Here is a 23787-nt window from a genome sequence, read left to right on the forward strand (position 1 = left end):
AAGCAATTGTTTCTTTTTACTTTTGATCTATGCAATGAAAGCATCTGTCACAGTGCGGATAACGTCAGAATCTTTTGTTTTTATTATCATTTTCAGATAATAATATGCGATCTTAAAAAAAGTTTGATTGTCACGAAAACTTATTCTTAGAACATGGCTTATATTACTGGACCCATGCAACTTATGGGAAATAATGCACCCAATGTCATATATCTGGCACAGGTACCCTTGTAGTTTTTCATTATTTTATATTGGGTAAATATTATATTGTAATACTTGTGAATTTTCCGTACTCAAATAATATATTTTTACCTGTATTCTAGGATGCGCTCGGAGGCCCCTGTATGACTCTCGACAACATGTCCCTCCAACAGCCTATAATAATTAGCTATCCACAAGTAAACACTCTCCCCACCCAAGAAAACATCAATCAAGAAATTCGTGATCTTCCGCAATTAATTTACAACGATCTGAACCATTCTTCATTTCACCAGTTCGACAATTTGACGTTGCCAGAATCTGATACAATTGAATTAGAATCCGGCAACCCAAACACCATGCTGCCTGATCTCCCGCAATTGATATTCAATGCGTCTTTTGATACTAATATCTCTTACGCCAATGTCCAGGATGACTTCCTGCCTCTAGCTGAGAAACTTTTGGATGTTGTTGACAATTCTTTTCTCAAACCAGTAGACCCTCAACTTTTCCAAGAAGTGGTTAACGAAGAACCGGAGAAACACAATAAAATGGGTGGCACCATGTATCGTATAGCAGCAGTGAGTACCTGCTTAATTTTTTTTCGATTTCATGGCAACATTATTTATGATTAATTTTGAAATGGTAAGCCCTTGATAGGGTATTTGATAGTATTCTTTATTTAAATTTTTTTGTTTCAGAAATCTACATGTAGACACTGTGGGAAATTATACTTCAGCCAACATGTTCTCAGAAAGCACATATTGCGATATCACTCTTCAAAACACAGCTGCCAAAAATGCACTAAGCAATTTGATACTTCTGTGAGTTGCCTACTTATTTATGCTACTTTTACAATATCATTGTAGCCCGGGTAAAATCTGTTAAGTTTTTTTTGACCGTTCGATAAATTCTGCTATTATAATAATAATAATTGGATAGTTTGTAGCGCCATTTTGTGAAATATCACCCCAAGGGCTCTGAGCGCTATGTGAGGAATTAAATTGACCGGTCAGTGGTTGAATTGGCATCGCGTTTCTGTCCCACCCAGGCTTTGTGAGTTCAATTCTTCGGCTGGCTAAGTCCTCCATCACGATACAAGCAACATTTTCCGCTCTCTATGGTAATAGCAGGAAATTTTCAAATATTTTCAGGTTATTCGTAACCCGGGAATGTTTGGCTTTCTTTTTTAGAAAAAAAAAAGGTTCGGACAGAAAAAAATTATATCTTCATGAATTGTTAGTAAAGTGATTGCTAGATCTGTTTTATATATATATACTTAGAAATGAATTGGGTGTTGAATTTACCTTCACTTAGGCTTACAAACTACTTACAGAAGGAGCCTATTTACGTTCACTTCAACCTACAAGCTACTTATAGAAGGAGCCTATTTACATTCACTTCAACCTACAAGCTACTTATAGAAGGAGCCTATTTAATTTCACTTGATCCTACAAGCTACTTATAGAAGGAGCCTATTTACTTTCACTTCAACCTACAAGCTTATTATAGAAGGAGCCTATTGGTGCTTGGAAGGGTGTTGTATAAAATGTCTCAAATTTCAAACCATAACCTGCAAGCTTATTAGCTTATGGGTAAATTGTCTTGGCTTATAGGTAAACTATCTTAGCTTAAGGGTAAATTATTATTATATCATTAATAATTTATTATTGACTGAATTCTGTTTTAACTCCACAGTTTTTCATTTCATCTGTCTGTAATTTTTTTTGCATATTCAGTTTTAAAATGGTGGCCGTTTTAGTGGTTCAGTAAAGATTCTTTTTTCAAATGTGAAATTGTCTTTTTAAATTTTTTTATTATTATCTTTTTTTTTCTCAATATTATGGTACCTATCTGCATGAAGAAAGCTTGAAAAAAGAATGTTCATTAAGATAGTGATGTTGCTTTGGACAAATTAAACAATTCCTTATTTGAAATTAAAAACGTTACATAAAATATGTGGTTAATAATTAAGTACCTACCTACAAATCTTATGATTTCAGAGGAAATTTTGGTTTTAATTTACTAAATAACATAAAATTAGAAACATAATTTTTTTAATGTGAGGTGTACTGTTCACAGACCTATTGGTTATTAAAATTAAAATTCTAAAACCCAAGTTTTTTTTAACGTACCTAGTAGATAAACTAGCTTATTTTGACGGTAAATTGGCTTAGCTTATTGGTAAATCCGCCACCTGATCTGAACTTTGATTGATGGTGAATGTTATAGGAAAAGTTAATACTTCATGAGGTAGACCACTGGGAGTCTGGGAACCAATGCCCCCTTTCGGGGAATAAGGCTTGCAAGATGAAATTCAGCAGGAGGGCTGCTCTGAGTACTCACTTCTTCAAACACCATATTCCTGATGCTAGTAATGTAAGTCATAATTATAATTCTCACACTTTGTTTTTACATTAAGGCGATGCCATACGTAGTAATGCAAAATCATGTGTTTTTGGTTTGAAAATTTGGTCGCCTAGAAATGTTTCAGATGCTTTAATTAAATACTGCGAGTAGAATACATCTTGGCCTTTGAAATAATCGAGTATTTTTTAGATAAGTCTTTTTATAAGCCCAGAAAAAAATAATGTATAAGGCCTATGAAAACTGCTTTAAAGTTAAAAATCTCCTACCTACGAACCCATTTTCAGTTATGATTTTATTGTATAGTGTGGCAAATTAAGTTATTTATAAAATGATCGGAAAAAAATTTAATTTTTATGCCTGAACATCCAGAAAATAAAACAAAAGGCACTTTTTGGCCATGTTTTTTTCTTGCATAAATCAAAACAGGCGGATGGTGTTAAGCGGGAATTTAAACCTTATCGCCATCTACGTAAAGGCTGTTATTGATAGCGGCTCGATTTAAAATATTACACGACATAGTGCATCGCCTTAAGTTAGTTATTCACTTATTCTTATTGCGAAAATAAAATAATTACTTTGTTTATAACCATGAAATTTTTATATTTTACTAAAATATTTTAATTGTGTTTATTTTTTATTTATTTCAGAATAATGAAATAATAGCTGAAAGGGGGTCACACTTATTAGTTGCAAATAAAAAAGTAAGTACAAAATATACATTTGAAAATGATTCTCTCCTTCTAATGGAGTCATTATCAAACATACTAATTTCGGTTGTGGATCTGCGAGTTATTGTAACTCTGGTTCAATGAACTGAACTGTTTTTGGATTTGTGTCCTTTTCGAAATTGGGACTCTTGTGAATACCGCACAAGAGTCCCAACTGCTCACAACCATCTGGAGCCAGTGAGACTGGCATCCCCAATTGGGGTATGCTGTGAGACTGAAGGTATTGGGGAGGGGAAGGAGATGGGGAAGAGGAAGGTGGTTATTAAAATTTGGTAACCAAACATGGCTAAAGCCATTTGAAGTAACATTTCAATTCTGAATTGTGGTCCTACATCAGGGCGATACTGAGAATATCTTCCACTCTGGAACATGCCGCAAGCTTACTATAAATTATTCTAAATAAATAAATTGTGAAATAACACAAATTCATCAAATAAATTTATAATAATAAAAAATGCCGGAATTCAAACCCACAATCTTCAGATTGCTAGTCGAAAGGCCTCGACCACAGAGTTCGTCATCTGATTGTGTCAAGAATTCAGACAAGTGACAAAGTACCTATCTATAATATAATATATTTTTACCAGAAAATTATTTTAATTCTTTTTTCAAACGAGTACGTATTTTTTTATTTTAATTTCTTGGGGTATTTTGGCAAGTAAAGTAAAATTTCGTGATTTTCCGAGGGTATGTATGAGCTTTTTTTCATTTAAAAAAAACGTTATTTACTAAGCATATTTACTCACATAAAAACTTTTTATTTCTTAATAACACCCGGACTTGCAACAGCTAGGTAAAATAATATAGTACGGAATGATAAACCTGTGTCAACATCATTTTGGCACTGCAATGGGAATCAAACCAAAACCTCTTATGCTTTGTTAGACAGTAACTAAATTAAACGCTAATTATTCGGGATCGCTGGCCGCATTTAATACGATTTTTCTTTAAATAAAACTAAATGATTCACCTTAATTAGTATAAAAGGAAACTATCTGCATTTGGGAATATTTTAATTTAAGCATTCTTATTTTTAATTACAAAAAATGAACATTCGCTTTCGTTATTTAGGATTGTATGGGATGACAACCAAAATAATTTCTGTTGATGACATATTCTTATTTTTGGTATTCCTTGTACTATACGAGTGGCTAGAAGAGTTTTTATTACCTTTTACTCTATGCAAATTAGGTAGTACTGTAGCAATATCTTTACCAATATTATTACTTCCCTAAAAGGGAAATCGATGTTACATGTGGGTAGAATAATTGTGTGCACCAGTAATAAAACCTCTATTAACAACTTTAACATTTATTATATAAAATTCTGTTACTACACATATTGCTCTAGGAAGTTAATATTAAGCAAGAGACTCATTATAAAAGGTTTAATTCTCAAGGCGTGTCGAGTTAGATATTTCTCGATAGTTGACAAAATGCAAGTCATGACAGTTGAATTTACGAATGGATAAAATGATGCTATAATGAATTTAATGGGCGCCAGCTGAGATCACTTAATTCTGAACAAAATTTATATAATTAACAGAGTAATCCCTAAGATACTAAAGCAGTGGTTCTTAACCTTTTTGGAGGTACCGAACCCCACCAGTTACATATACGCATTCACCGAACCCCTCCTAATTTGAAAAATTAGGAGTAAAATGTCTATGGTCCGTATATAATGACTATGGTCATTTTCAGGCGGCCATCTTGACCGGTAATCGCAAGCTCTACCGCTGCGTGATCACCTGCAGCCAATGATGGACAAGCGGGGCATGTCACCACGAATCATATAAATCGGGGGTCTTGACCTCCACCGAACCCCCGAGACTGACTCACCGAACCCCTAGGGTTCGATCGAACCCAGGTTAAGAACCACTGTACTAAAGTATAAAAAAATCAATCTCAATTTGGAAGGCATCTTACGTATATCCTAAGTCCGCCAAGGTCGGCAAGCCTTCACAAACGTCCCGTGTCCCCCGAGTATCTCGCCACAACTGACGGAACAAATTCCTACGATGCACAGCGCTCTTCAGACTAGTAGTTCGCAAATCAAGACGGCAACTTGAGAATGCTGTCAGCCGCTACGGTAGGAACTAACAAGCAAGACTGCTATAGTACTATTTTGGCAGAACTTGATAATAAAATAAAATTAAATAAAGGTATTTTTTTAATTATAGATTAGGTTAGGTCAGTTTAGTTTAGTTTAGTAAAGGTTAGGTTAGTATATGTTAGGTTAGATCAGGTAAGGAGAGGTTAGGGTAGTTTTTTTTTAATACAAAAATATTTTTAAAAATGTAAAAAAAAACTTGCTCAAGTTATTTCCAGTGTTCTGCCAAAATAGTGCCTACTTAATATGCATGATTTAAATGGTACTAACATTACCTCTAGCCCCACGTGTAGTACATATCGGGAACACCAACATATGAAAATATCGTTGAGAGAAATTATTGGAAATGGTTGTCATCCTGTACAATTTTCATTTTACATAATTAAAAATTAGAATGTTGAAATTAAATATTTCCCAAATACAGATAGTTGCCTTTTATAGTAATTAAGGTGAATATAAAGGTTTTATTTAAAAATCGTAGTAAGCGTGGCCAGCGATCCTGAATATTTACCAATTAAATTAATCTATACCTGAGAACATGACGAATTTGTTTTCTTTTCAGTCAAACCTTACATGCAAAGTATGTTTGAAATCCTTTGATAAGCCCAGCCAACTGATCCGACACAACCGTATCCACTCTGGCGAAAAACCATTTAAGGTAACATCATTTAATCTGTAGTTTTCAATACAAAGTTTTACACAGTCAAAAGTATTATAGTGTTGCGCTGCTACCTCCATCCTGATGATGGACACTGTAATGCTGTCCAAAACGTTGGCTAGAGAAGTGTGATGTATGGTAAAAAGTTGGGTATTCAAGCGATAGATGGCACTAGTCAGAAAGCTTACTCCAGAGTCCGACAGATGTCGCTAGAGTGTAGCAAGTGCCTGTGGGGTATCATTGTCAGACTTCAAGCTTCTAGAAACAGAGAATTACCAACCCTCGGATAATGAACAGTGTAGCTAAATCCAGACTTATTTATTGTAACATAAATAAATGCAATTATTGTACAGAACCTTTTACTTTATCAAAGAGTTCCCAACACAGAAATCTGCATAGTAAGCAGAGATATAACAAGAAGGAAGTAGCGCAACACGGCATAATACCCCAAAAATAAATCACTGTAAATAATATATCTATTTTAAAATGTCTTTTAAAACTATTGGCTTGACAAAGGATTGAACCTTTGTATTCAGGAACTGGAGTTGAAATATTCTACCAACATCGCCAAATGCTGATTGGGTATCGACCGACAATATTAACGGCTGTAAACTGTGTAAAATGTCTTTTTTGTTAATTGTTTTTGGGGTGTTATGTCGTGTTGCGCTAACTCCTTCTTTAGCCAACGTTGGTGAAAACACGATGGTAGCCTAGGGCATACTGTATATAGGAAACCAACCCATACGAATCAGTACTTACACGCTGATTCGCACCACCACCCAGCGCAGAAGAGAGGACTTATCCAAACATTGGTGACCCGAGCGACCAGAATATGTGAACATAAAATCGGAGCGGAACTTACGAAGCTGACCGATGCACTGGAGCGTAACGGTTACCCAGCAAGTCAGACAAGGCAAATCATAAGAGCCAAATCTGCACCAAACGAAGACAGAATTGAACAAGAGTCGAAAGGCTGTGCCTTCCTGCCTTATGTGCACAATGTGACAGACAGAATTGCCAGGCTATTGAGAAAGGAAAATATCAAGACTGTCTTCGGAACAACAACAAAGATACAGGACTTACTGAGGTCTGCAAAGACTAAGTTTCCTCTGGAAACAGATGGAGTGTATAAACTCAGCTGTTCCGGATGTGACAAGGTCTATGTAGGCCAGACAGAGCAGACTATCTCCAAAAGGATTTCAGAACACTTCAGAGCTTGTAAACTCGGCCACCCTGACAAATCGGCAATTGCCGAGCATTTGATTGACACCGGGCATTACTTTGGATTTGTTCCTGAAATCCCAAGAAGAGACCCAAAACTTATAGAGCACGGCTGATTACGGAGGCCATTGAAAATTCATAAAAATCCCGTAAACATTAATAGAGACGATGGAGCTAAGCTCAATAGTTCTTGGTATCCGGTAATTGACGGCTACATCAGAGCTAAACGAAAAAAACCACTTTAAATTAAAAAAATGATACGTTAATGTTAGCTCAGAGGTTTGGAGCTGGCAACACGGTATCACAACCTCATGCATAAGCTCACATTTTAACACAACCTCAAATAACACATCTGCCCTGATGATGGACACTGCAATGCTGTCCGAAACGTTGGCTAAAGAAGGAGTTAGCACAACACGGCATAACACCCCAAAAACAAATAACAAAAATACTTTTGGCCGTGAAAATCTTAAATCATATTTGTGTAAAATGTCATCTGATTTCTGAGAAATACATATATGTCCCCGTGTGTGTGTGTGTGATTGCAACCAAAAGTTAATAGAATGCATTGTCATCGACAACTAGTCTTCAGAGACTAGAGTTTCAGCTCGATTGGATGTAGAGAAGTGGGTTAGTTTCCACTTCCAAGGTTTGCATTGATTCATTACCGAAAACAAAGTGAAATTCAAATAGATGGATTTAAAATATTATATTCGAATGCCCCTACACATCCTCACATGGTCATAGTCGTAGACAGTAACATAATAAATTATTATTGTGATTTCCTATGTTTTAGTGCCAAATATGCGGGGTGGCCTTTTCTCAGAAAAATTCTCTGGTACTGCACAAGTATACACATTCCAAATTGCGGCCCTACAAATGTCCACAGTGTTCTTCTGCATACTCTCAACCAGGCAAGTGATTTTCTTTAGTTGAATTTACCTTAACCACTCAGAACATTAGAACGTCAAAGGACGTAAATATGATAATAGCTGTCAAGACATTAGAACGTCTTTTCACGTTAATGCGCAAGATTTTACAAAAATCGATTTATTTCCATCACTAGTATACGGATTGCCATGATTTAAAAAACAGAGTATCGATAATGAATAACGCTACGCGTCTGTATTCAAGAATATCTATGGAATGTAGTGGTGCATTATAAGTCGATTGGATCTGTCATCTTGTTCGTTCATAATTTATTGCGTTTCTAAATAATTTATTAAAAATATTTTAGTTTGGACGGTTAATATTTTGAGGTGACTAATGATGGAGTTTTACCTACCATTAAAACTCTTATTATGTTGCCTTCCTCATCCAGAACATATATATTATGTGAGAGACGACATGTCGATTCTTGTCATAGTGGTCTGATCCTACTTCCTTTTTCCTGTTTTGGTAATCCTGGGATGACATCATCTACTCGCTCTGTGATTGGTTGTTTGTTTTGTCACCGGCAGTTGGCGTCTCGCGTCGTTTCATTTGTCAATTATAATCTCACCAAGCAGTGATTAAATATATGTTCTGGATGAGGAAGGCAACATAATAAGAGTTTTAATGGTAGGTAAAACTCCATCATTATGTACTGCCGTTCCTCATCCAGAACATATATATTAGTTGTATAGCGCCTTTCGTGGCAGCAGGACGCGTCCTAACGCGTCCTACAACCGCTTTGTGTTTTTTTTGTATTTTCAAGGGAAATGAGGCAAAATCCCTTAAATTATCCTTTCCCTTATTTTTAAAATCAATAAAATAACATTTTAACTTTAATAAAAATAAACTTAACAACCAGTTATTAGAACTTTATAATATGTGATTTGAGTGCAGTGTTTTAAAAGTGAATATTCTGAAATTTTGCTAAAAAATATTCAATATTCGAAACGAACGTCGATCGGTAAATGCACACCAGATGTTTTCAACCGAATTCTCGGAAACTCTGAAGGCAAGTGCTTTGCTAAGCCCAGGGTAATTTACTATCCCGTCGCTTTTTATTGCGGGCAGAATATACCACTTCAACAATCACTAGGAACAGGATTACATGGAGATGAATTATGGACTCGCCGAACGTCACAGCAGTGCTGCCAGGGTCTCTTATCTATCTGAGGTGTCAGCGTTTTATTAGCAGCAGACACACACCTGGATGGATGACGAACCTCGTGCTGGCACTGTTGGTGGATGCGGTAGACTCTTTCGCTGCAGCAGCTGGTCCAGTTTCTTCACCACCAAAGATTCTTGCTGCAGAGTCTCCATTTTCTATCTTCGTCGAACGTCACAGCGGTGCTGCCAAAGTCTGGTATCTGTGAGAGGATATTGTGTCAGCGCTTTGTTAGCAGCAGACACATACCTGGACGGATGACAAGCCTCGTGCTGGCACTGTTGTTGGACGCGGTGGACTCTCTCGCTGCAGCAGCTGGACCAGTTTCCTCACCACTTGGGATTCTTGCTGCAGAGTCTCCATCTTCTATCTTCGTGTCACCTGTTTCTGTACTCCATTTTACTTAACTTAAATTCAGTTTATTTTTGTAATTTTTATATTTTTGCAATACCTGCATCAACTGTAAAGCGCCCCTGAGGTGATATCTCACAAAAGCGGCGCTATACAAATTGTCCAATAAATAAATAAAAATAAAAATTATGTGAGAAGTGTTTGTTATCGCCTTGGTGACAGAACTGATGTCAATTGTGAGAGGTTATAGGTTCAAACAGATTTGTGAGAGATGGCAATGTCAAAGAGTTACCTCCTTCCATTACCTCCCTTCTGTAATGTTTTGCAAAAGTGTTCTCGCTCTTCCAATTTTCTCTTTCCAGGATCTTTTCAATGGGGCAATTTTCTAACCAGCTCAGTGATGCTACAGCAGACCTTGTACTCCCTGCTGATTTATCAATGCCAGCACTTTTTAGTACTGTTTTCACCCATCCTCCAATTATTGTTCTTGAGGCAGGTTTTGGCGGGCCCGTCGTTGAAATAAATAAATTTGGTATGGAATTTGATTCTTGTCTTCTTACTCTAGATAAGGTGCATACTTTACGGAGCCAATATACTGGATCTGTAGCTCGGTCTGAGGAAGCTTTAAGCTTCCATCCCGACTGCTGACGAGTAGTAGAATCAGTTTTAGATCCAAAAGCTGGCCAAAGTATAATATGGTCCCCATTGTCCACGAAACTGTCTGGTGTGTATCGTAACAGAGTAAGATCGTGCACTCTTCGTCCAGATGCGAGTAAAAGAATGACAGCGCATCTTCGAGAAGCCTCAAACAGAGTAACTGTTTCTGTAAGGTTTTCTTTCAACCATACAGTAACTTGTCTAGGGTCCCAGATAGGCAATGCTTTCTTCTTTCTAGAAGTATTAACTATACCTTTCATCACTTGTTTAACTAAGGTATGGCTGCTTAGCGATTCACACTCTGGGTTGGTTAATGTTGAAATGGCTGACTTATGAAGAGCAATGGTACTAGGAGCCAAGCCTTCTTTAAGTTTTAAATTGGCTAAAAATCTTGCCAACTGGGAACCTGAAGGATCAGCTATATCCACCTTATTCTTGACACACCATTGGCCCCACCTCTTCCATGCTAATTTATATGCGGTGACCGTTGAAGATCGCCATCCAGCATTGAGGAGGCCTCTCTCGTGTTCTGACCATTCATTGAGCGCTCCTCTCCAGCCCCAATCTTCCATACTTCCATCTCCAGTTTTTGAATCTGAGGAGGATGAAGACCTGTCGAGATATCCACCAGGTTGTCGAGTAGGTTGGTTATTTGTAAAGGTGGAGCTAGTGCTCTCGACTGGAGATCTGGCAGCCAGAACACCTTGGGCCACCTCGGTACTACCAATAGGTAAATACCGACACACTTGTTTAGATGTTCCAGGACTCTCGGTATCAAGCAGGGCGGTGGAAATACCCATGCCAGTGGGAAGCACCAAATCCTGCTGAAAGCATTGTGATATAGGGCTGCTGTGTCGGTGGGGTCTATGCATGCATAACTGTTTACAACATGAGCTCTCTTGGATGCAAATAGGTCCACCATGGGTCTGCCCCAAAGGCAGAATATCTGGTCGGTCGCTGTAGGTAGAAGGTGCCATTCTGGTAACAAGGTCCCTCGGGAAAGATGATCGGCGAGTCCATTGTATCGTCCCGCGAGGTAATACACTTCCATCCTTATGTTGTGCGCGTCCGCTACTTCCAGAATCTGATACGTTAACTGAAGGAGGTTCACTGATTTCGTACCTCCTTCGTTGCGTAGATATGCTAGTACCGTTCTGTTGTCCGATTGAATGAGACAAGTAGAATTGCTCAAACTGGCTCTCTGGTACTTCAATGCATGGAGAATAGCAAACATTTCTTTTAGGTTGCTGTGCCATTTGGTTTGTTGTTGTGCTGTTGTTGTGTTGTGTCCAACAGCCTGAGAGTGGGATGTCGTCTACCTGCGCCCCCCACCCGCTGTCTGCTGCGTCTGTCGCAATGAAGTGGCATGCTTTGGGGAAATGGATAAGGGAATGCGTACTCACGTTGTGCCTCCACCAATCTAGATCCTCCAGTACTGCAAGGTTTACAGGTACCTTCTTCCGGAGTGGGAGCTTTGTCATGGCAAGTGACTGGAGCTGCATCTGCCTGCAGTGCAAGCGACCCCTGGGAACCACAAACGCTGCAAAGTTCAGCTGTCCTAGGATGCTCTGCGCCTCCCTCAGGGACCATTCCTTCCTTGTCGTAACCTTTTGCAACGACTTCCATATTGCCCGGCACTTGTTCCTGGTTAGCATCTTCTGATTGAGGCCAGTGTTCCATAACACTCCCAGATATTCTATCGCCTGTGTCGGTAGGTGAACACATTTCTTTATGTTGATGGTCCAGCCGAGCGACTGTAAGAAATCCAACGCTACTAGTGTCTGCAGTCGGAGAGTTTCTTGACTCTGATGAGCCAGAAGAAAATCGTCCAAGTACACAATAACTCGAATGCCCTTTTTTCGAAGGATCTCTGCGATCCAATTGGTTATTGCTGCGAAAATTTGAGGGGAACTGCTCAAGCCCTGGGGCAAACATGTCATCTGCAGACATTGACCTCTGTACACGACACGCAGAAAACGTCGATGGGTCTTTGCCACTGGTATATGAAAGTACGCATGCGCCAGATCTACTTTTGTCATATAGTCTCCGGGTTGCAAAAAGTCGGGTACTTTGAAGTGGGAGATCAGGGAAAACTTTTTCCCTCGCACAAAATCGTTCAACACTTTCAGATTGATGATGGGACGATTGGTCCCGTCGCTCTTCTGCACCAGAAACATCTGGGAGAGAAAACCCCGATTCATGGGTGCTGGTTCCAGCACTCCCATCTTCAGCAACTCCTTTATTTGTATGTCCATTTCGGGTGTGTGTCTTGTGGTGAAATTGTGCAACCTCACCTGAGTGGGTCTGGACAATGGAGGTCTCAACCAAAATGGGATCCGATAGCCATTGAGGATTTTTAGGGCGAAGTCGGGGGCATTTGCGATACGCCATTGTTCTAAAGAACTTCGCAATTGCCCTCCCTGAAATCGCCTGGGCTGATTGTCAATTGTTTCGGGGACGACGGTGCGAGGTCTGCCCACGCCCCGTCGGCCTCCGAAATTTCCGTCCTCTGCTGGAAGAGGAGGAAGGGCCAGAGTGGTGACCGGGGTCTGCCCGCCGGTACTGATATGGAAATTGAGTGAAACCCAGATTTCCTGCAGAAGCACATTTAGTCTGTGTTCTGTTATTTGGCCTTGACACAGATTCCAAGTCAGATCTCGCAGACCCCAAGGGTTGCCTCGCAACCCTTGGGGTCTGCGAGATCTGAGCCCTGAAGACTTTGCTTGCCCCACCAAGTCTCTGCAACTGGGAGACAAGCTTGTCTTCATTAAAAAGGTGCGATACCGTTGGAGGAATTTTATCCAGGGCTGATTTCTCCAATGGAGTTTTGCACAACTCCAGGATACGATGGCGTCGCCGCTCAACGATTTCCGCCCGCTTCCCACAAGCTATCTGAAGGATTGCATCGTTTTTTGCAATACTTCCCCCAAGGACATCCTGAAATTTCTCCGCTAGGGTCTTCGGCGAAAGTTCGGTGTCAGGCTGACTGCTCCAGGTTAGGACGCTCTGTATAGAGTCCTGGATGACCTGCCTTTGTTGGAGCGCCACGTGAGTGATTGCTGCAAAGGCCCTTTCCATTCCTGTGAGTTGAGCACATGCCGGCGTGAGGGAATTGAGCTCGCAATTTACTTCCAACTCTTTGAATCCCGGGTCTGCTGCATATTCTTTTAATGCCTTTGCGTAGCGTACGTTACACCAACCGGGAGTATCAAAATTTTGCAGGCGCTCCACCATCTTTAACATAGCATCTGTCGGTGCTCCCATTAACGGTTCCTTTAATGCAACTGTGGGATCCGGCACACGAAAAATCGGAGCAGCGGATGTACCACAAGCACTGGTGCCTGGCGCGTCTATAGGGTTTGACAAAGACTCGCCGTCAATTTCGGAACCCTCAAACTCACTCGCGTCAGAATTGCCGGCGGCCGCGGCATCTCGCCTGAACACGAAACGCTGCAGATCGCTTAACTGGCGCGTCAATTTCTTGAGCATCTTCTTTTGCGATCTCTTTTTGCGCCTTTTGTTTTTAGGCCGCGAACAACCCGAACTCGAAGACGAATCCGAATTCTCGCTGCGACGTCTGTGTGTAGAGGAGGAATCGATATCCTCGCTACGGCGTTTGTGCGTAGATTTCGTCGGAACTACGGTAGACATTATGACGCAACAAATCTGACCGTTATACTGCGTTCTTCCCGCCAAATGCACAACGCGTAATCTACACAAAGCACTATTTTTTCTTTTCACGAAAAGGAAACACTCTCAAGGAAGTTATTTCACTCGTTTTTGAGTTATCTCAGCACTTATGTATTTGAAAAAACTTAGCGCGAGATAATTCGACCACATTCGAAAGAATTTCGATGTCAATTGACAAATGAAACGACGCGAGACGCCAACTGCCGGTGACAAAACAAACAACCAATCACAGAGCGAGTAGATGATGTCATCCCAGGATTACCAAAACAGGAAAAAGGAAGTAGGATCAGACCACTATGACAAGAATCGACATGTCGTCTCTCACATAATATATATGTTCTGGATGAGGAACGGCAGTACATAATAGTTTTTAATTATATTTCTTCAATATATAAAGTGTTATTTCTTTATGATACTCAGAAAAAAGTACATTTTTCACAGCTTTGAAATAATGGTCAGCGATTTTTACATATTTTGACGTTTTCAGAAAATGTATATTTAGAAACGCAAATATTTACGTATAACAATATAATACGATAGTGAATTTCATAATCTTTCCAAAACATCTTTTAGAATGAGGCTACGTTTCCCAAAACGTGAGTTATGAAGCTTTTAACAAAACTCGTAAATATCACAAATATTTTCACGTTTTGACAGATCGCAAAGGAACACAAAGTAAATAATAGTCTTTGTCCGAGAGGTTAATTATCTTTAAATATTTTAGAATCGTTCATATACAGAAGAAAAAAAAAGTATTTTAAAACATTATACCAACTAGATTGATAATTCCATCACCGTAATAGCATGTGCTTAGTTTGGTAGTCGTAACTTAGATATTAAATTTTTTATTTGCCGACATTCTTAAAATGACGATGACTGCATTATGATTCTTGTTTTTTATATTTTGTAGGTAATCTCCAAACACATTTGCGTCAAATTCACCCCAACACGGCGGGAAACCAAACGGGCAAGCGCTGTCCCCACTGCCCAAGCATATTCCAAACCAAAAGATGCCTCAAAGCGCACTGCATTAAATTTCATGAGGTACCTACTGTTTTTCCACAACAATTTTTTAAAAACTATGTTATAACGAGACAATGAATTCTATGCACTATCGAAATGGCGAAATATGCACTACTGTCAATGCCCAAATATGGATATATATGCACCAATAATAGGAAGATATGCACTATAAATGCCAAAATATAAAAGCCTAAAGTACAGGGTTTTCCAATAAGAGGTGTTATTTTGAATAGCCCGCTATTTCGGTAGATGTTACTTTTGAAACTGTCTTTTTTTGACATTTGACAAGTAGAAACTACGCCGTTAATAAAAATGGAACGATACACGCATTTAAATCATTAAAATTCACTTGAGTGAATCAAATGCAAATCATCTTGAGTGATGAGGCCCAATTCCACCTCGGTGGCTTCGTCAACAAGCAAAATTGTCGCATCTGAGGCTCGGAAAACCCAAGAGTTATTGTTGAAAAGCCTCTCTATCCTCAACGCGTGACTGTTTGGTGCGGTTTATGGTCCGGTGGAGTCATTGGACCTTACTTTTTCGAAAATGAGGCTGGAGCAACAGTTACGGTGAATGGATTGCACTATTGAGAGATGATTAATGATTTTTTATGGCCGGAATTGGATGGTATTGATCTGGACAACGTTTACTTTCAACAAGACGGCGCTACGTGCCACACAATCAACGAAACCATTGATCTTTTACGATTGAATATCAAAATAACACCTCTTATTGGAAAACCCTGTATATGATAAAATTATAATTTGGGAGGCAGATGTGGGTACCGCCACCCCGAGTTATTTAGTGGATAACCAACATCTCTGCCATAGGTCACCGCAAGTGGTTCAGTGGTGGTGAGGATTATCCAGGTCTTGGCGGCGGATGTTCTGCCCACCTACTGTGTGGCGGGCCGGATTTGTGGATTTGTTTGAGTAAAATCTTTTTACCTCTGCAGTAGGACTCTCTCGACGCATCGCCTTGCACCACAGTGGGAGAGATGGATTTGTACGTTCCCCAAATTCCTACCCACCCCTCATACCTTTTTCCTTCCCAGATCTTCCTTTCCTTAAAATAATCCTCCACATAGCATCCCCAAAGATGACATAGGCCTTGTGGGAAATAACTTTCCTCAGGGCGTCCTTTGTGGAGTTAATATTAAAAAAATATATATATTTATAAAAGTAAAAACGGAAATGGCTCAATTAACCTCTCAGACAAAGACATTTATTTACTGTGTGTTCCTTTGAGAACTGTCAAAGCGTGATAATTTTTGTGTTATTTACGAGTTTTGCTAAAAGCTTCATAACTCACGTTTTGGGAAACGTAGCCTCATTCTAAAAAATGTTTTGGAAAGATTATGAAATCCATTATCGCATTGTGTTACTATACGTAAATATTTGCGTTTCTAAATATACATTTTATGAAAATGTCAAAAATATGTAAGAATCGCTTACCATTATTTCAAAGCCGTGAAAAATGTACTTTTTTCTGAGTATCATAAAGAAATAACACTTTATATATTGAAGAAATATAATTAAAAACTATTAGTCACCTCAAAATATTAACCGTCCAAACTAAAATATTTTTAATAAATTATTTAGAAACGCAATAAATTATGAACGTACAAGATGACAGATTCAATCGGCTTAGATAATGCACTTCTACGTTCCATAGATATTCTTGAATACAGACGCGTAGCGTTATTCATTATCGATGCTCTGTTTTTTAAATCATGGCAATCCGTATACTAGTGATGAAAATAAATCGATTTTTGTAAAATCTCGCGCGTTTATGTGAAAAGACGTTCTAATGTCTTGACCGCTATTATCATATTTACGTCTTGTGACGTTCCAATGTTCTGAGTGGTTAAGCACTAATGATCAAAAAGGCTCAAATATACACCAACGACTAAAAAGGTTCAAATATGCATAATGTGCACTTTTGATGCATACTCGTATTATACAAATATTATGCAAATACAAAAATGCGTATAATCTAATGTCTAGTGATAATCCACAGGTGTTCCAACTGGCCAGATTCAGTTAAATTATGCCATTCCCATTTAGGAATGAGGCAGAAGGAAGTGGAGTAGGGTAAGAATAAGGTTGGGAAGCACCCGGATTTTTAGATCTGTTCACTAAACATAGCTAAATCCATTTTAAGGGTGGTCTCTTGTTTGCAGTACTTCTACCCTGGAAATCATCTTACAAAAAGAAACTCTATAAAAAAATTTTATGCATCAAATCCAATTTTTAGGTATAGCGGAGATATTTTATTTTATTTTTTACAGAACTCGGCGAAACAACACAAACCTGTGTCATTGTCTCCTGCGGATTGTTTAACATCTCCAAAAATGAAAGAACGATTGAATATTTTAGAAACTGCCCTGGAGAATAGTGGAGTATCAGTGAAAGAGGTAGGTACATATTATTACATTAATTTGAGAGGTAGGTACATATTACTCTGTTTTCAAACACACTGACATAGATAATGTAACGTGTGTTTATACATATTGAAGTGTATACTGGACTATTCAAGTATCTTGGCCACTACCGCCACACATCAAGCACATGTTGCCGAAATTTTGTAAAGCCGTGGGCGATGCTGTCGCCCTCACTTTGTCGAGACTTTAAATGTGGCGTTACTTGTGTCAGACATTTTGTAACAATGTGTGTCCTTAAGATCAATGCTAGGAACAAAGCAGTCAACAAAGAAAGACAGAATATTGTAATATCCTTCATATTAATGCAAGAGCTCACTCATAGATGGCACTAAATTAGTCTAATAGGTTACCCATAGATGGCGTCTAGCTATCGAGTATTGTAGAGATCGAGTGTATGATAAATAAGGTGGGAACTTCCAAGATTTCGAGAATAATAAATAAGGTGGCAACCTCAAGGTCGGGGTCCAGATTATTCCAACCGCCTGCTAATTAAGATGTCATAGTAAAAGTGTTTTGTTGAGCCGGAGTTTTGTTTAATGAGAGAGTTTGTGAGAAAACCCGAAGATACAACAGATTTATAAATGACAGCTACGGCAACTGTTTGGTTGTGAGTGAGTTATGAAAGCATTCTAGTTTAGACGTTTCGAGAATTCAACAACGATTGCTGGCGATGCATGTCTCGTGATTTCAGTAGCAAAGTGTATGGATTGTGCGTGACAAGTTGTTTTCGACACCAATATATAACTTGCGTATCGATTCCTTGCATATCCCTGTAAAGTAAGAGCCTCAAGGTTATTTTTTTTTCTATTTTGAAAGAATGCAATTTTTGCAGTGTATATCACGTATTTAGATGTTGTTTATGACTAATCTCTTTAAACAGTTATTATGTAATATGTTTTGTTTTTATTAATTTATATCTTTTTTTTTCAGAATTTGCCTAGAAGTAATAATGCATTATCTCCTCCAAGTGGAAAACTTTCAAAATCAAATAATCGGTAAAGATGACACTAAACTCGGTCTTTGAACGCCACTTTCTTTTTATACAAATAATATTTTTTTACGTTCTGTTTTCGTTCTGTTTTAGGAATCGAAAACAACAACTCCAATTACCAGAAATTGAATTAGCTCTCCCGGCTGCAGTGCCGCCATTGGTAAACGACCTAACTCAGTACAGAGTAACTAAAATAGGGGAGTCGGGGAGTTATTTAGTCACAACTTGCACTGGTTCAGAAATGCCTGAAGAAATATTCAACAACACAAATATCTCAGACCCAACGCCATGTTTTATAAACGATTACGACAAGAACATTACCGTGCCTGGAAAGTTTGTTTTTCCATCTGAAACACCCACTTTTATTATCGACGACAATCAACTCAACGTCTTTAATCCCGACATGGAAAATATAATATGTCTTCAAAATGGTGCCAATATATTAGATAACCTCACAAACAGTAGCGATACGGATTATTACATTACTTTAGATAATGGACAAGTTGCCGTTTTGAAGGGGCAAGCTATTCCGAACCAGCAACAAGCAGAAGAAACGAGAAATGATATATTTATGCAAGAAAATAAACAGACTGGAATACCAAATGTTCAGTCGCTGCTAAAACCTGCACATGAAACTGCTGCCGTGCAATACAGCGAGATCCATGCGCAAAAGGCCACTAAAAACAAAAAATCCGAGTAAGTAAAAATAAATTATAATATTAAATTAAAGGCATTTCTTTTTCAGGCTTATTAAAAAAAATGTGTTTATAAATTGATTCCTCTTTTTGCCACCTGCACAGTTTGGTTGGGGTGTTTCAAACTTCACATTCAATGACAATCAAATCGACAATCAGTGACATTTTGTTTCTTTTTCACATTAAAACGGTACCTGATAACCTTTCCGTTGCCAACAGGGGGTAGTCAAAATCTCTTAACACATTGTAGTCGAGAGCTTCAAACAATAGACTCTAGCCTATAGCGGGTGTTTTTCGCGATTATCGCAAAAATATATCGCTTCAGCTAAATCTTCACCAGAATGGCCAGACAAACTATAAGACATTTTTTAAGGGTAAAAGAAAATATCAATTAAATAAATTCCACTAAAAAAACACGTCTGTTTTGTAACTCTGTATATCATAACTAAAGCACGTGTATATTAGCGCCACTCTATCTTCACAAGTAATGAGTGCCGGGAATACATCCAATTGCTAAACAATTTTTGTGTTATCTCTCATTCAGGAAATGATTATTGTAATAAAATCCTCGGGATTATCTCATAAAAGTAAAGGTCCAATGAATTTATAACACGTCATAAAAATATAATAGGTACTCATATTCCCAGTACAACTAACAAACAATCTTTGAAATTTAACATGATAAAATTGCCTAATTATTGCAAGAGTATGTGTGTACATAAAAGAAACAATGACTTATCTTTTTTCGTTATATGTGTGTGTAGTTTGTAATGTCTTTAAGCGTTTAGATTAAATAGTCACGGGAAATAATAATAATAATTTTCCTTCCTCGCCTTTGAAGTGGAGCCGGAGTAAAGGGTATTTTTACCCGTCCCGCCGATAAGCACCAGTCGGCCGCGCGGGTAAAAATACCATTCCCGCTCATAGTGTGTTAAATTACTATCCTTCATGTAGAATTTTAAATAAATATTTTCTGTATTCCTAATGTTCTGTGTTCATGGATAATCTCCAAGTCACAATAAAATTTGGGGCTTCAACTTTATTGTAATGGGTTGACAATGGGCTCTGATATCTTAATTAGCAGGCGGTTGGAATAATCTGGACCCCGACCTTGAGGTTGCCACCTTATTTATTGTCCTATTATTCTCAACAGCTAACACCATGTAAGCCATGAGAATAATTTGCAATGAAATGGATGAATAATTGCAAAAAATAATGATAAAATGCATGGGATGACTTTGTCACCCCTCATGGCCACATAAGTTTTGTTTTGCATCTTGGCATGCCAAAGGTTTTCCAATAGTGATTGGCATATAAATCTTATTTATTTTATATAAAAAAAAAAAACAAAACAGTACATTGGTTACATTGATGAAACAATTTACAGTTATTAAATATTTCATGTTGGGTATCTATGTTATGTTTCATTGTAATGACTGTTATGCTTGATAGCTGATCACAATTTGATAAAAGCTGAAGCGGGCTTAGAATCAGCCTAACTGGAAACAATGCCAAAAATTCAACACCCTAACGGTGTAGATATGTAAGTAATTCATTTTCCTTTTTCAGGACGACCATGGGTAACAAGAAAATACTGAAGTGCTACAGGAATCCACCTTTAGAACACAAGTGTGAGTTGTGTCCGGGAAGTTTTGCCAAGAATTGTGACCTGATTCGCCACAAACGAACTCACACGGGCGAAAAACCTTTCTCATGCGAAACCTGCAATCGGAGCTTCTCCCTAAAATCGTCTCTCAAAGTTCATCAAATTGTTCACGAAAAAACTAGAAAACTTGCTCCAGAAAAAAAACGGGCTGTGAAAAAGCCAGCTTCCAATACACTGTTTTATCACATTCAATTCTGAAAAATTAGAACAATTTTATATTAAAATAATTTTCAAATTGGTTGTGTAGGTACTGAAAATTATAGCCTTTTTCTATGACTTGTAAAAAAATCTGGCCTACTGCATTATAAGTCATCGAGTATCTTTGCAAGTATATCTGCTAACGGCCTCTGCTATGACTTTTGTATCAGCATAATTTTTTTTTTGGTTCTTGTAAATATGTATTATGTTTAAAAAAAACAATGCTGATCTTATATACTTTTAATACTATAATTTACCATCTGTTTTCTATGCAAAAAATTGTATATTTCTTTACATATTATTAGCATATCATTATTATGAAATATATAATTTGTTGTTGATAAACTTTTCTTTGAACTAAGACTGAACTTGCTGTTACGAATTTTAATATGTAATTTGAATTTTTTTTTTTCATTTATGTTTTTATCACTGAATAGAATATTATACAAGCTATAAGTGTCCTTCTATGTTGTTTTGAAAGAAACCTAATGTAGCCACTAGGTTTCTTGAAAACCTTTTGGTTCTGGCCCATTTAGGACTCATATATGTAATGCCTGACATTGTATACGAGGCGTATCCAGAAAGTAAGTGTACTGAATTTTTGAAGGTTACAAATTTTTTTATTGAAACATAAAAATTACATGGTTACCGTAGTACATATGCAAGCTATTTTTCGACATAGTCGCCATTCCTCTCAATGCAGGTGGTGAAGCGGGGTATCAATTTTTTGATGCCTTCCTCTAAGTAGTTTCCCGCCAACCCCTTCGTCCACTTCTCCACCTCCCCCTTTACCTCCTCGTTGGTTGAAAACCTTTTTCCACCCATGTACATATGGGAGGTAAAGAGTTAAAAATCTGAAGGTGCTAGGTCAGGGGAATGCGCGGGGTGGTTTAGGACATCCCATTTAAACGAAGCAAGCAGTTCCTTTGTTGCGTTGGCCGTGTGTGGTCTGGCATTGTCGTGCAGCAGGCCGACTCCCTTTGTCAGTATGCGTCTCCTCTTGTTTTGAATCGCCTTCCGCAATAATTTTAGGGTCTCACAGTATCTTGCAGAGTTGATGATCTCCCCTTGAGGCAGATATTCAATCAAAATTATGCCTTGACAGTCCCAAAACACGGATGCCATAATTTTCTTGGCTGAAATTGTGGTTTTGAACCTTTTGGCGGAGGGTGAAGAGGTGAGAACCATTTTTAAACTCGCGATACCACTTGTACATACTCGTACGATTCATAGCTTTATCACCAAATGCAGTTTTCACCAAATTATAAACCTCAAACGGAGGTTTTCCCTTCCAAATGAGATAACGGATGACGCCGCGTATTTCGCACTTGGCGGGAGATTGGATTGACATTTTTCACGAAACGTGTTGTCGCGTCGACACTTCTCAACGTACTGACCTTGAATCGGTCTCGTTGCGGAGGGGAAGAGTCAGGCTACACGTAAGTGTAGCCAACATGTCGAAAATAAAATTCATTCGGTCGTGAGTGCCTCAGTACACTTACTTTCTGGATACGCCTCGTACATATTGCCATTCCATTTGATTGAAATAAATATTTTATGACAATGATAAAAAATGTCCTCATCGCATTTCTTGCGTTCTTTATTCTATGGTTTTTATGATCAAATAATTATTCAAACCAAAAAATAATTAAGGCTTGCTCACCATGCTTACTGTTCATATAAAACAATTTATTGTAGTTATGATTTTATATGTACTTTGTACATTGTTGCCAAATAATACCATATAAGTTTAATTAAAAATTGAATATTTAAAAAGGATCGCTGTATGTTTTTTTACCAAAATTTCTACTATTTATCGAGAACTAAAACAAAATTAAATAAAGAAGAATCCCAACTCTCTGGAGTCAGTGGGACTACGGCATCACCATTTGGGGAGGGGAAGAGGAAGGTGGGGAAGTACCTGGCTATTCAGATCTGATCACCAAACACGGCCAAAGCCATTTCAAGCAACCTTTTAATAAGGAATTTGAGTGAAAAATATTTTGACTTAAAAATATATTCATATAGATCAAAAAACACCGATTCTGAAAATACTTAAAGTAGATAAAGTAGAAAAAATATTTTTACTCTCAGAATTAATAAATTATTCTTGAAAAACGATTTAAAAGTTCTACTGTGCATATGCTCCATGATTGGTCGAACGAAATCTGATGTCAAATGTACTCGTTAACTTTGTAAAACGTAATGATTAAACGTCTTTCTGTTACAAGAGTACTTTGGTAATAAGATGGAAAGGTCGCTATACAGTTATGAATTGCCTAGTTAGGTATGTTGATCTGAGTTTTTGAGATGATTTGTGTTTTTATTTATTTGCATTATAAACAGTCTTTATACATGCATATGTGACAGTGATAAGAGTATTTATGTCATTGACCGATAAAATAACGACAAAACAAACAATAACAGAAAAATACATAACAACATACCTAATACAAACAATTCTGATAAAGCACATCTTTAAGTGACGAAAAGTGTTTTAATGATATATTTCCAAGGTTTACATTTAATGTTTAATGTACATCAATAATATCTTTGAGGAAGTGATTTATTCAAATACGAACTTACTAAAGGTAAAAGAGGAAATGTGATGATCTAATAATGAAAAATAAAAAAAAATCAATGAAATATTAAGTTTTTGGTTAAACATATGGCATAAGATGCAGTGCCATTTTT

General features: G+C 37.8%; 1 protein-coding gene across 1 annotated transcript; it reads left to right on the plus strand.

Annotated features, from left to right (window-relative positions):
- Positions 1-39: 39 nt before the first annotated feature.
- Positions 40-22868, plus strand: LOC149421412 (uncharacterized). Its single transcript, XM_089634382.1, has 12 exons — positions 40-222; positions 324-779; positions 900-1022; positions 2431-2577; positions 3216-3269; positions 5968-6063; positions 8081-8198; positions 14988-15121; positions 17391-17516; positions 18474-18538; positions 18628-19230; positions 20799-22868. Exons 1-12 carry the CDS (start codon positions 154-156, stop codon positions 21091-21093), a joined length of 2286 nt encoding a protein of 761 aa, XP_089490508.1. The 5' UTR covers positions 40-153; the 3' UTR covers positions 21094-22868.
- The last annotated feature ends 919 nt before the right edge of the window (positions 22869-23787 follow it).

This window comes from Hesperophylax consimilis, chromosome 8, assembly GCF_061612785.1.
Source record: "Hesperophylax consimilis isolate HC1 chromosome 8, BYU_Hcon_1.0, whole genome shotgun sequence".
NCBI classification, from domain to species: Eukaryota; Metazoa; Arthropoda; class Insecta; order Trichoptera; family Limnephilidae; genus Hesperophylax; species Hesperophylax consimilis.